The following is a 14,733-nucleotide window of genomic DNA, read 5'->3' as shown; positions in this document are numbered from 1 at the left end:
AAGCCATCAGTGCACTCCTGAGCAGTCCCCACCCACTCAAGCCCTTGGGATGCCTGGGTGATAAAGGAATCCTGCCACAGGGGTACCGTGGCTGCCTGTGGAATCCTCCCCGACATGAGCTGGAAGAGGGTCTGCAGTGGGTCATTGAGCGCCAGCGTGCTGGTGAAGCTGCGGAGAGAAGGATAGTCAGTGAGGACCATGCCCAGGGAACCTCTTTACCCATTGCCCACAAGGCTCAGGGCCTTGCATAATTCTATTAGATTTTGGCAGCTTCCTTAGGAACATGAGCATCTCTTTGCTTTCTGCTGTGCCTCTGTCACAGCCTCCTTTGGGGAGAGATGGCAGGATCCTCAATCTACTGCACACCCCAGCTAGATCTCATTGTCGGGGGTATTTTCTGCACCTTGGTCTTGATGGCCTAGCTCTAGAATAACCATTTCTGTGGGCCTTCTTCCATCACTGAGATGACCCACTGACATCTCAAAGGTCCCCTGGAGAGCCACAGCAGTTTATCTGGAAGCTCTTCTCCATGGGCACCCCCCTTCTCAGCCATCCCGATCTCCCACTCCCTGCAGCCCTCCTCCACGCCAAGCCCACAGCACTCAGTGCCGTTTTTCTGGCTCATCAAGAGCCTGGGTCTGTAGTGCTTTTGCTCACAAGCGCTAAATAGCCATTTTCAGTAACCAAAGAGGCGTGGAACAGGGGCCAGAAATGATCCTGCTGATGACAAACCATGGGATATGCTTAACAAGGATATAATAAGCTCTACAGCTGATTTGAGATTTAAGCTTACTCAGTGAGAGGTATTTTTCACAATTCACTGGGCTCCATCAAAAATCAATGGCCCAAGGCAAAAATCTGTAGCAGAGATGTATGCTACAATGTGGGGCTGTGGGATGTTCATTTTCAAAGCCCAAAGGAAAATCATCCTCAGAACACCATCCTTTATTTAACAGCACCTTTGCCACAGGAGCTCCGAGCACGTATCACAGTACAACTTCTGTGTTCCTCACCATTCCAGTCTCAGAGGATAATAAAGTGCACCGTGGTGTCACCAGTCTCCAGGAAGACTGAGGGGTGGAGTCGTCATGAGACTCAACTGAGGCCATCATCCAGAATGGGCCCACTGGTGGTGCAGCCATTAGGCCCCTGGACTGAACTTAATATGGAAGTGTCATTTTTTTTTTTTTTTTTTTTTTGAGACAGAGTTTTGCTCTTGTCACCCAGGCTGGAGTGCAACGATGTGATCTCTGCTCACTGCAACCTCCACCTCCCAGGTTCAAGCGATTCTCCTGCCTCAGCTTCCAGAGTAGCTGGGATTACAGATGCCAGCCACCACGCCCGGCTAATATTTGTATTTTTAGTAGAGACAGGGTTTCACCATGTTGACCAAGCTGGTCTTGGACTCTTAACCTCAGGTGATCCACCCACCTCGGCCACCCAAAATGCTGGCATTACAGGCGTGAGCCACCACACCCAGTGGAAGTGTCATCTTCTAATTCAACCTCCACTCAACAGGATTAATGGCCAATTCAAATATAAGTTCAGCTGAGAGGATAGCTTCACAGCTTTAACCAGCACTAGAAGCTAAACACTTTGAGGTAGCATCTTTCTTGCTGTCTGACCCAAGTCTACCCCTTAAAGGAGGGTCCCTCACCTCCCCCCCACCACATTTGTCCCTGCCAACCCGTGGATGCTAGATGGAGCCTGAAGGACTTATTCAGAAACCCTTCTACATCCAGCACCCCTATACCCGCCACCTACATTTGATCCTGGCTCTCTTTCACTCTGTTTCATCTCCTTATTCCAAACTCCTGGCTATGGATCCTTGCTTCCATCCCTAGCTCATCCTGGTTTGGGCATTTTTCCTGGTCCACGCTGGCACCCAGATCACAGTGTGCTGGCGTCATTTCTGACTAAGCACATCCCTGCAGTCTCAACACCTCCCACTGCCACCAATGCAGACTTCTGGATCTCACTGCCAGTGCTAAAACTCCTTTTCCTACCACAGCTCACGACCCTGCTATCCCACACCTCCACCCTACTCTCAGTATCCAGAACCTCATCACGAGAATAAGCAGTAGACAACTGCTTATGTCAACGACGCTCAGTCCCAAGGCTCTAAGGAAGTGATCACCTACCCCTCATTACCAGAACTAGCTGGAACAGCCCCTCCCAAAGAGAGAAGGCTACTGCAATGTAAAAACCTACTTAATTTTTGGAAACTCTCACCCTGGGCAATTTTACTAAAACTTTTTATTCAATTTAGCAGGTAGAAAGAATGTATCTGTGTCTAAAACAGAGAAATGCTATGTCCAGCTGAGAAAAGAGAACATGGAAAGATCCCTGGAGTGTGAGGCTCCTTAGCGCGTCTGGCATTTCTCCACACCCTCATCCTCCATCTTTGGTGAGGAGGCCTCTCTGCCCCACTGGCCTCTTTTGTTAAGTCCCGACTCACCCACTCATGACCCAGCTGTAGGTCCGTGGGTCCATCTTGCTGGACAGGAACAAAGCATGGCCCCACAAGTGGTTCTTCATGGCCCACTCCAAGGCTTCCTGAAAACCAAAACATCACATTCAAGAGTGCCTTGCCCACCTTCCACTCACAAGTTCCTGTGCTTAGGCGCTGCTGCATCCTGAGCAGCGGAGGCTGGGCTTCCAGAAGACACTTAGAGCCTCATATAAGAATGTGAACAGCCAGGAAGCAGACTGTAGCTAGCACAGTATTTTTCTCTAGGATGTCACCTTCACCAGCCTTCACTTTATCAAAATCCACTGTGCTATTCCATCAGCTTCCCATCAGACATGGTTGCCAATTAGCCTCATCTCTTTAGCAAAAGTTTCATAGCACTTGAACGTCATGACTACAGTAAATACCAATGTATAGTACACTTGAAAATCACTAAGAGAGGAGATTTTAAGTGTTCTTATTAGAAAAAACATGATAAATATGTGAGGTAACGCATATGTTAACTAGCTCCACTTAGCCATTCCACAGTGTGTGTGTATATATATATATATACACATATATATCATGTCCTATACCACAAATATGTATAATTTTTGTCAATTAAAAAAAAAGATAGCATCATATACAAAAACAAGAAATTAAATATTTAAATGTAAAAATGAATCACAAAAGTACTTTGACTTCATTTTTATAAATTAATTTTGAAGTAGAAAAAGCCTTTCTAAATATGACCCCCAGTAACTTACAATTTTGCACAGAAAGCCCTAAAAACATAAAGAGCTCCAACAAATCAATAAGTGAGGATCAAAGACTCAATAGAAAATGCAGAAAGTTGATGACAAAAAAATTCACAGATTAAAAAATATTCAACTTCATTGAATTCATTTTGAATTGAATTGAATTGAACGTATTCATCTCAATAAGAGAAATGCAGGCCCGGTGCAGTGGCTCACACCTGTAATCCCTACACTTTGGGAGGTGGAGGGAGAGGATCACTTGAGCCCAGGAGTTTGAGACCAGCCCTGGCAATGTAGCAAGACCCCATATCTACAAAAAAAATTTAAATTAGCTGATAATTTTTTCTTTTGAGACAGTGTCTCTCTGTTGCCCAGGTTGGAGTGCAGTGGCATGATCTCGGCTCACTGCAACCTCCACTTTCCAGGTTTAAGTGAGTCTCATGCCTCAGCCTCCCAAGTAGCTGGGACTACAGGCCATGCCATCATGCCTGGCTAATTTTTGTATTTTTTGTAGAGACAGGGTATCTCCATGTCACCCAGGCTGTTCTCAAACTCCTGGCCTCAAGTGATCCACCCGCCTCCCAAAGTGCTGGGATTACAGGCGTGAGCCACCACGCCCAGCATTTTTTCACTTCTCAGATTGGCACCTATCAAAGAGTTTGAAACACACTGTGGTGAGAATGTACGAAAATAGGCACTCTTTTGCATTGCTGGTAGAGTGAATTGGCACAATCTCTAAAAGGCCATTTGTCATATCTATCAAAATTACAAACCGTATCCTTTGACCCAACACTTCTGCATCTAGAAATTTATCTTACATATATTCTCTCACACTGGGCAAAATGACAGTGATTATTTATCGCAACATTGTAATTGCAAAAGATTGGAAGTACTCTTAATGTCAAGCTATAGGGGGTTTAGTTAAATTAATTATAATTTATCAGTAGAAAACTATGCCAACATAAGAAATAATGAGAAAGGTATTTATATAGGCTATAGAGCAGAGGTCAGCAAAATATGGCCTAAAGGCCAAATCCAGCACACTGCCTATTTTGGTACCGGCCATAGCTTCAGAATAGTTATTACCTTTTTAAGTGATTGGAAAAAAAATTTTTTTAATTTCATTATGCATTATAATTATATGGTAACTCAAATTTCTATATCCATAAATGAAGTTTACTGAAACATGGCCACGCCCATTCATTTACATATTTTCTGTGGCTGCTTTCACACTATAAGGTCAGAGCTGAGTAGCTGTAATAGAGACCCCACAGCCTGCATCTGTCCAATTATAGAAAAAGTTCAGCAACTCTAATATAGAGTGTTTTCTGAGGTATTTTGCAAAATGAAAAAGCGAAGGTACAGAAATGGTATACAGTATGCTATTTTTTAGAAAAGAGAAAATAACAATATATGCATAAAATTTCTCTGGATATTTCAGAGAAAAATTGGGTGACTAGGGGGTGGGAGCATCATTTCTCAAGTATATCTTTTTCATATTTTAATTTTTGAATTAAATTGATTCAAATTGATTTTCATTATCTATCCAAATACTTAAATTTTTATGAATTTTGTAAAGTATAATCTCAACTTCAAAATTAAGCTAGAAATCAATCTTCATCTGTTTAAAGTACAGACAGTCCCTGCTTTATGAGTTTTTGACTTTACAATGGTGTGAAATCAATACACATTCGGTAGAAACTGTACTTCAAGTGCCCATACAACCATTCTGTTTTTCACTTTCAGTAGCATATTCAACAAATTGTATGAGATATTTAGCACCTTATTATAAAACATACTCTGGGTTAGATGATTTTGTGGGTTAAGGTAAACATTCTGAGCACATTTGAGGTAGGCTAGGCTAAGTTATGATGTTGGGTTAGGTGTATCAAATGCATTTTTAACTTATGATATTTTCTATTTAATGATAGGTTTATTGGGATATAAACATTGTAAGCCAAGGAGCATCTGTATTCAGTATTGATAGGAAGCCTTAGATATAGCAGCAGGAGTATTTGTAAACAAACTTCCTGGAAATTAATTTGGTGTATATATAAAGAATCTTTTAAAAGTGCATGCCCTTTATATACCCAATAATTCCACTTCTAGGACTCTGCCCTAAAAAATTTAAAAGATCAGGCAAAGACTTACATAACAAGATGTGTAAATGGTATAATTTATAATGGTTGACAAAATTGTAAATAGTCTACATATTCAATAATAGTAGAATAGCTAAATAAAATATGATACATTAATATGATGGAATATTGTATAACTATATTTTAAACGGTGCTATTGGGGCATATATAATGCCATGAGGGTATTTTACCATATCATCTTAAGTTTAAAAAGAGAACAAAACAACTGTATATGCAATTTTATTTTCTTTTTAATATATATGCATGGAAAAATGCTGGAAGTAAATATATCAAAATGTTAACAAGTATTATCTTTTTTATTTTTAATTTGTATGAGTACATAGTAGGTATATATATTTATGGAGTAAAAAATATGAGATATTTTGGTACAGGCATGCAATGTATAATAATCACATCCTGATAAATGGGGCATCCATCCCCTCAAGCCTTTATCCTTTGTGTTACAAACAATTCGATTATACTCTGTTATTTTTAAATGTACAATTAAATAATTATTGACTATAGTTCCCTTGTTGTGCTATCAAATACTAAGTCTTATTCATTCTATTTTTTTGCACCCATTAACCCTCCCAACCTCCCTCCCACCCTCCCCTACTGCCCTTCCCAGCCTCTGATAACCATCCTTCTACTCTCTATCTCCATGAGTTCAATTGTTTTGATTTTTAGATCCCACAAATAAGTGAGAACACGTGATGTTTGTCTTTCTGTACCTGGCTTATTTCATTTAATAGTTCATTGTCTTTTAGTGGTAGAACTATGGGTGTTTTCATTTTCTTTGTTGTGTCTTTCTGAACTTCTTGCATCCTCCATGAAATGAGTATATACTATTCACATAATTTGAGCAGGGGTGAGTGGAGGAGAGGGATGGTGATTGCTTTTTCAAAACAAGTATGGGGGAAGGGCATACTTGCCTTCTTCCTTCCATAGTAGAGCAGTCTAGTGAATTTCTCCACGATCTGCGCAGGTGTCTCCACACTGGGGGGGATCTCTCCCGTGAGCAGGTTCGGGGTCCCACAGCTCAGCACTGGCCAGTCCTCATCGGTCAGGCTGATGAGGTTGGCCACAGGGGGCTGCCGCTTGTACTTCTCCAGCTTCTTGCAGTCTTGCATTAGCAGCTCAGCGATGTCAGACCCCACCATGGACTGTAAGGCAAAGAGGATCATCTGGGGAGAATCCTATGAGTCCTCAGGCTGGCAGCCCCAGCTGGAGAAGGAAGGCACCAGGGAGCCTGCCTTCTTCACAGGGAAGCAATTATGCAAACATAAGGCAGTCCTTTGTTAGATTGCTATATTTCAGACTTCAGCATCACTATCATGGTTATTTTCTGCCTGTCAGGAGCCATAAAACTTACCAGAAACATTCGCAATTTCACAGGTATATTATCTGGCTGGTACAATAACCCAGAAACTGTACAATATTCCCAGACCAAGGAAGAAGGTCATCAGAGAAGATCTGCATTAGCAAACTGGCATTGACATTTGAGCAATTTTTTCCCTTGGGGCAATTTGTGGCTTCTTTAATATTGCTTTTATAATCATGCCATAAACATAATCTTATCTATCCCATGAAGACTTAAATTTCAGCCGGCACCTGCTCTCCCACCAAAACAGAACTTACCCCATTCTGGCGACAAAGGAGAACCAAGAGCTGCCACAGTAGAGCCGAGTCTCTCCTCCCCAGTGTCTTAGATTTGCAGCTCTGAGCTGCTTTCTGCTGGCAAAACGTCATAATATCCACCTTATGTACATCTTCCCTACATGGAAAAAATTTAGGGAGCAAAGAGTGAGCAGGCAGACACTTCCCTGTTTCGGACCCCAGCCTCCTCCTAAGTGTGCAAGTGCTGGCTGGGCTGTGGTTGAGATAGAAATCTGACAAGCCAGGGCTAAGGTAATGAGTCTATAGCTATAGGATAGTTATTTTCTTATAGAACAAGAAGAAATTTCAGAGATTCTCTCATGCACCCCCTCCATTTTATAGATGAAGAAACGGAGGCTCAGAGACCTGAAGTCACTGCACAGGATAGCAAGTAAAAGCAGACTTTGGAGTCAGACAACCCTGGGTCCAAATCTGGCTCTGCCACTTCTCTGTTTAGACAAGTTTCTTACCTCCTCTGAGCCTCAACTTTGTCCCGTAAAATAGGGGCAGTAAAAGAACCTACCTCCATACAAAAAGGAATTAGAAAATTGTGTGGCACATATTAAGTGATCAATATGATTGGCATTATGATTTGCTCAAGATTATCCAATAACACCAAAGCCAAGTTAGGCTTAGTACCCCAGTGTTTGAATACCCAACTCGCTTTTTTGCCCCATATCTGTATACCTGTGTGTAAGAAACAGAGATAACACTCATTTTTACTTGAGGGAACTGTCAAATGCCATAGGAGGAATACATTTATATAGTAGTGATGATACTTTCCATGTGCATAATCTGACTTGAGACTCACAGACAAGCCTCGGGTAGGGAGAGCAGGTGTTATACCATTTCTCAGGGGGAAAACTAAGGTTCAGAGAGGGCTAACTGACCTGTCCACCACGGTATTCCTAGTCAGTAAGATGCCTGAGCCTGAGACCCACGTGGGGTGTCATCCAGCAAGGACTCTCTCCTCAACAAAGATGCCCTGAGTTACATTTGTCAGAAATATAACTAGACATTTAAAAGCAGTCCTAGTTCAGTACTGCAGAGGGCTCACTTGCACGCTGTTCTGTAACTTGAACACTACCGATCTTATTTACCTCTCCAGGAAAAAGCCACTGTTACAAGAATTGTTTCTGCTGTGATCCACTTGTCAGTGACTTCCCAGGCGATGCTCCACTTTTCTACTAAAATCTCTCAAGCACACAGAACACTAAAACTTCCTACCATGCAGCCTCTGCATAATGGAACTGGTTTTAGATTTCTAAACTGTCATGCTAATTTTTCTTTCTGTCCTTCAACTATTGAATTGCTTGTCAAAATGACTCAGGCCACACGTGGTTCTATCTTGTAGTACAGAGAATTCCACTCTAACAAGGACAGATATTTTTTTCCAAGGAAACCAAGAACAAATCTCCAAAATGCTGATCTGGGCAGGAAGATTTTCTAGGTTTCAAAAGCCCTTACTCAGCAGCTTTTACAGCACTATACCTAATCAAGGGTCCTGAGAAACTTCTCATCTCCTCTTGCTCTTCAGAATCATTAAGAATAACCTGGAATAAAACAATCAGATTTTGCGTTTAAGACTGTGTCCACCCTAGGCCCCTTTCAGTCAAGTCTAGTATCAGACCCCAGGGCCATGGGGCTAGGATGTGGCTCAAGGCCTTGTGGAGAAAGCAGAAAGAAAAAAGTGAATCTTGTTGCTAAAGATGAGACATTGACATCTCAGGAGAAACATAACTGTAGCATCAATTCTTTCAGAGAAGAGCCCCACCCATTCCTGCACCCTCCTAATCCAGGGGGTACATGGCCCAGTTTCCCACAAGAGCATCCCATTCCTGGAGATGCCCCGGCTCAGGCACAGGAAAGCAAGGTAAGCATGTTAGGAGTAGTTGGGTAAGCAGTGTGCCGGCATTCCAGGGACACTGGGTCTTCTTTACCTCCATGCTGTGCAGTTCAACAAGGGCTGCTTGCCCGTCAGTGGGAGAGCTGGGACCTACACGCACCAGCTGACCTCCTGGCCCGAAACTCACAGGAACATGAGGGATGTAGAACTTCATGGGTGCTTTGGGACCAGCTGAGGAGACATCCTCTGACCAACAGACACAGATGGACATTGTTAGCGTTACTTCCATCACTTTTCTTTAGTTTAGGAATATGCCACAGACGTATTTCTGCCCAAATTCTGCCTGAACCAAAATAAGATTCCGGGTGGGTTGTGTAATTAGAAGAAGCCCATGTTCCCTGCTCCAGTCAGATTTAAGCCTCTGAGAAGGTGTCAGAATACAATGCATGGGCTTGATGATTCAGTCCAAATGATAATGCACTCAGCCCAGATTCTCAGTGATGTTGAGAGGCCAAGGAGTCTCTGGCTTTCATGGCCTCTATACTCATGACAAAGTTCCTACATCCAGACAAAGCAGTGATGCTTTGCATCTTGCTTTTGCTTTTCCTAATTCTCTCTGGTCTTCCCTTTCTTAAAAGCACCACTGAGTGCCTCCTTTCCCAACCTGATGATGGATAGGGGCAGTGTCCCCTTCCAGGAATCAGCTATGATGCAATTACTATTACAAGCAAAAAGAGAGAAAATGGAACCAAAGTTGACCTCTCTGCCCAGGAGACCTATATAAGCAAATAAGGTGGACAATGATCCATCATAAGGCTGACTTTCCCAGAGACTTGCCACCCAGCCTTTCCACATCAGATTCAACCAACTCTTGTGATCATTTTAGAACCCACCAGCCTGAAATGGACTCCAAGCTGCTGAAGCCGGGGGATCATTCCACTCGGGGGCATCTGTGATGTACTGACTGAGCTCATAGCTGCTGGAGCTGAGACCAGACTCACGCTGCTGGAGAAGGTTGGACTCACTAGCCAATGATGGCTGAAAGTTAAAAACAATAAAAACACATAGGAAGAAGTTTCAGAGCGCTGGTCTTCTCAAGTGTTCCTTCAAAGAAACAAAATACATACAGTGAAAGTGGATGTGTTGAAAGGAGAAAAAGATAATCAAGTTGATAGGCATTTGCCAAAGGATATATTATGACCCAATGGAAAGAGTGCAGGCCTTGGGGTCAGGGGCCCTTGAACTGAAATCTCAGCTTTGTCTCATACTCAGCTGCTGTGCGCCTGGACATGTGACTTAGGCTCTCTGAGCTCAGTGCTTTCATCTGTGATATAATCATATCTGCCCTATATACTTCAAGCAATTCATGTATTCATTCATCAACTATTTTTTTGTTTCGTTTTGAGACAGAGTCTGGCTCTGTCACCAGGCTGGAGTGCAGTGGCATGATCTCGGCTCACTGCAACCTCCACCTCCCAGGTTCAAGTGATTCTCCTGCCTCAGCCTCCCAAGTAGCTGGGACTACAGGCACGCCACCATGCCCAGCTGATTTCTGTATTTTTAGTAGAGACAGGGTTTCACCATGTTGGCCAGGATGGTCCCGATCTCTTGACATCATGATCTGCCCACCTCAGCCTCCATGAGGCTGAGCCACCATGCCCGGACCTCATTCATTGACTGTTTAATGAGCACCTATTATGCCCCAGGTACCGTGCTTTCCCCTTGGATGCAGGTGTAAAGAAATTCATGGGGCCAGGTATGATGGCCAGCACTCTGGGATTATAGGTGATCTGAGGCCAAAGCAAGAGGATCACTTAAGCCCAGGAATTTGAGACCCCAAATTGCAACATAGCAAGACCCCGTCTCTACAAAAAAACAAAACATAAAAAAATTTAGCTGGGCATGGTGGTGCACAACTATAGCCCCAGCTACTTGAGAGGCTGAGGTGGAAGGATGACTGGAGCCCAGGAGTTCAAGGCTGCAGTAAGCTATGATCATGCTGTTACACTCCAGCCTGGGTGACAGAGCAAAACTCTGTCTCTAAATAAAGAAAGAAATAAATTCATTGAATTTACATCTTGTGTGCATACAAGTAAAATAATGGATTCAAAAGCTCTTCAGGCCAAGCACAGTGGCTCACACCTGTAATCCCAGCACTTTGGGAGGCCAATGCGGGAGGATCAACTGAGGTCAGGATTTCCAGACCAGCCTGGCCAGCATGCTGAAACCCTGTCTCTACTGAAAAATACAAAAATTAGCTGGGCATGGTGGCACACAACTGTAGTCCCAGCTACTAGGGAGGCTGAGGCCGGAGGATCACTTGAACTAGGGAGGCGGAGGTTGCACTGAGCTGAGATTGTGCCACAGCACTCCAGCCTGGGCAACAGAGTGAGACTCTGTCTCAAAAAAATAAAATAAAATAAAATAAAAAGTAAAGCTCTTTGTATAGTGTAAGGTGCTGTACATATGTATGTGGCTGCTGTCATTTATTGTTACTATTAGTCATAATAATATGTGCCCTACTATATTAAGCACTAAGTATACAAAAGAAATTGACCTCATACAAACCTAATAAGGGAGACAAGATTAATACAAGACTTTCGAAATTAAGACCCCATCTCTGGCCGAGCGTGGTGACTCATGCCTGTAATCCCAGCACTTTGGGAGGCCAAGGTGGGTGGATCACAAGGTCAGGAGTTCAAAACCAGCCTGGCCAACATGGTGAAACCCCGTCTGTACCAAAAATACAAAAATTAGCTGGGCATGGTGGCAGGCACCTGTAATCCTAGCTATTCGGGAGGCTGAGGCAGGACATTTGCTTGAACCCAGGAGGTGAAGGTGGCAGTAAGCCGAGATTGCGCCACTGCACTTCAGCCTGGGCAATAGAGTGAGACTCTGTCTCCAAAGAAAAGAACCCATCTCTGTAGTATATTTGCAAATTTTCCACAAATCTAAAATTATTCTAAAATAAAAAGTTTATTTTAAAAAAGGTCTCCATTTTGTGGTCCAGCTGGTGCATACAATAAGATTTTTAGAAGAAAGGGATGAATGAAGAGTTAGAAAAGGTTTCAAGCCCTGCTTCTCAAACCTGAATTCAAAGATTCTAGCAATTTCCCACTTCCTGGGTTAAACCAAATTGCTAATCCCCTGGGGTCCCTAACACCTAACACCTGATGACAGCATCCTCTCTTTCTCAGTATGTTGGAATGAGCTGGGTGACATTTCCTGATCCTGTCAATTTGACAAAAATGCAAAGGAGTTCAGTTCAGAGCCTCGGATGCCTAAGACTGAGGCAGTAAGGAGGGAAAAAAGGAAGGCATTGGGCGGAGCTTCTGCCAAGAGGGGAGGAATGGGCCCTCCAGACGGCTGGCCACTGGACATCCATCCCCAAAGGCCCTGTTCTGCCACTGCTGACAGTGTCAGCTGCGACACATGGCCACAGTCTCCAGCCCCCACATCACTTTAGGTTACCTTATTTTTCTGGGCCTCAGCAAGCAGGCTCCCTGGAAACAGCTCCCCGGGCCACTCCTGTCCAGAGTTAGAAGCAGGACTGTCTTTACAAGGGTTCCTACTGTTAGATCTGCAGCAAAATGACAGGAGCAGTGAGCGGGGTCCTGGGCAAGCCAGCAAGGCTGAGGCACTCTCCGCCGGAAGCTGACCTGCTCCAAAGCACGGGCAGGTGCCACGTCAGCCTGGGTGCCACAGGAGAAAGCATTTTCCTCCCATTCGCCACCTCAATCTACTAATCCCAGAAAAACAGGAGTGCCTGAGTTCCACAGCTCAGTGGCTGGAAGTGGCCTCAGGCCCTGATGAGAAGGGTCGGTCTCTACAGCCTGACACTCTGGAATGACTTACATCAGAGTGTTTATGTTGGTGAATTCCAGAGCTGCAAGCACCAGGACAGATGCTTGGGCAAAACTCTCTTCCCTGTCTTGTCTTACCACAGGGAGATGGCTCATTCCCAGGGCTCAGGCGTAGGCTGAGGAGAAGCACCCCAGCGCCAGGTAAGTTCTCATGACCTAATCATGAGAACTTTGGCTAGGCCATATCTGTTCTAAGGCCAACACAGAATTAAAGTCCTCTTTTAGGACAGACCTCAAGGAACCTCACAGGACTCAGACTCGCCCAGCTTTGGGAACAGACTCTCAGTGATAAGAATCTCCCTTCCCAGGGTCCGTATTAACAGCTGGCCAGGCCCATCCTGGGATACTCCCATATCCCTGTGGCTACAACAAAGGTACATGGGCTTCTGGAGGTGAGACACCAGCATCAGACACCAGAAGATTTGCCCGACACAGTCTGAGTTTGACAACATCATGTCAAACTGGCCTCTCTCCTTTCACACTTACTGGAAGTGGGTCTCACTATTTGTTCCAAACGGACTGTGCTGGTTTTCATAATGATGTTCATCAAGGTACTTTTGCTCTCGGTAATCTTCATGCCAGATATAAGGACTCCTTTGCCTTGGCACTGCACCCTCAGAGAAAACAAGATCAAGACAGGTCACTTCCTGTTTCTGAAAGTTCTTACAAAGATATTAGTGAGCTGTGAGGAGTTCCTGGAGCACAGTAAATCTAAAAACATATTTTCCAAATTGAAAAAATAGATAGGTGAGAGCTAATAATGAAAGTCCATAGGACGCCGCTCAGTCCCCTCTGAACTAATTAGCATGGATCTATACAACCGCACAACGATGGGGATTGGTGTGTGCATGTGTGTATGTGTGTGTGTGTGTGTTCACTGTTGAAACAGATTTATCTTTGCTAGCAGTTCAGATGCTGCCATTAAGACACACCCTATACCTATTAGCATACGGTAGAACACTCCAGTGCAAACTACCCATAGTGCTAGTAACAGTACCATCATCTATGCATACAAAGGAAAACAACTCCTTTATATCCTTCTCAGGACATCTAGGAGGAGTGTTCCTGCTGTGGTCTCGTCTGGCCAAGAAAGGATGCCCAAGGTGAGGGTCTGAACATGGATCCTTCGGTCTCTCCCCTGCCTCTCAAACCAGCTGCCCCATCCCCAAATCCCAGAGCCTTCTTGGAGACTTTTCCATACCTCTTTCTTCCTGCAGCCACTGTGGGTGTCCGTGATAGTAATAACTTCCATAAGCATATTCCTCCCTCATTGTGGGAGACTGATAGCTCTGATATGAATTCTCAAAACCTGGCCTAAAATATCACAAAGAAGACTGGTCAGTTGAGGACAAGGGTAGTAAAGAGAGAAACCAATGGAGGACTTGACAAACTAAACAGGTTCAGAGGACAGAGTTGTGACCACGGCCTAGAATCTGCTTGAAAGCCATGGTTAACTCTAGATCCTGTAAACAGAATCAGAGCAGGAGTCAGGCTTTTGTTGCACAACAAGAGTAGAATTTTTATAGCAAAATTTTTTTTTACTTAAAACTCTTTTTCTAAAAACCTCTTTTTTATTTAAAACTTTTACTTTATAGTAAAACTCTCACTCCCCAAATACATACATATTATCTTAGAAAACTCTGTCCTGATATTATCTGAGAATACCACTTCCTGAGATGACTGTGTTAAGTCTCCAATACACCACTGTAATTTCCATGCTTATTCCAGATGGAATTGAGATTAAAAAGTCAAACGACTATCGATTAAAAAGTCAAACTGGACTATCTTAAGTCTGATTACTTTTATTGCCTCTGTCCTTAACATGCCTCTCTTTGAGAATTCAACAATCCAAAAAGATTGGGGAGAGGAACATCATAATATTAATGTTTTTATCAATCGTAATTCTTTTTTTTTTTTTTTTTTTGAGACAGAGTCTCACTCTGTCACCCAGGCTGGAGTGCAGTGGCATGATCTTGGCTCACTGCAACCTCCATCTCCCGGGTTCAAGTGATTCTCCCGTCTC

General features: G+C 43.6%; 1 protein-coding gene across 2 annotated transcripts in view; it reads right to left on the bottom strand.

Moving 5' to 3' along the window:
- The window catches only part of SEC16B (SEC16 homolog B, endoplasmic reticulum export factor), a 115,561-nt gene that overhangs the window by 22,292 nt on the left and 78,536 nt on the right, over positions 1–14,733 (bottom strand). The window contains exons 11-20 of one of the 2 annotated variants that reach the window (XM_058443138.1): positions 13,912–14,024; positions 13,197–13,317; positions 12,319–12,427; positions 9,741–9,885; positions 8,942–9,093; positions 8,493–8,554; positions 6,984–7,119; positions 6,274–6,508; positions 2,459–2,552; positions 87–168 (exon numbers count right to left, since the gene is read on the bottom strand). In XM_058443138.1, the coding sequence (XP_058299121.1) occupies positions 87–168; positions 2,459–2,552; positions 6,274–6,508; positions 6,984–7,119; positions 8,493–8,554; positions 8,942–9,093; positions 9,741–9,885; positions 12,319–12,427; positions 13,197–13,317; positions 13,912–14,024 (1,249 nt within the window). Of the gene's footprint in view, positions 1–86; positions 169–2,458; positions 2,557–6,273; positions 6,509–6,983; positions 7,120–8,492; positions 8,555–8,941; positions 9,094–9,740; positions 9,886–12,318; positions 12,428–13,196; positions 13,318–13,911; positions 14,025–14,733 lie in introns of both variants that reach the window. The other variant, XM_032160904.2, reaches the window with a different exon arrangement.

The sequence above is a fragment of the Hylobates moloch genome, unplaced genomic scaffold (assembly GCF_009828535.3).
Source record: "Hylobates moloch isolate HMO894 unplaced genomic scaffold, HMol_V3 SCAFFOLD_8, whole genome shotgun sequence".
Taxonomy (NCBI): Eukaryota; Metazoa; Chordata; class Mammalia; order Primates; family Hylobatidae; genus Hylobates; species Hylobates moloch.
This window is presented reverse-complemented; position numbering and strand designations above follow the sequence as displayed.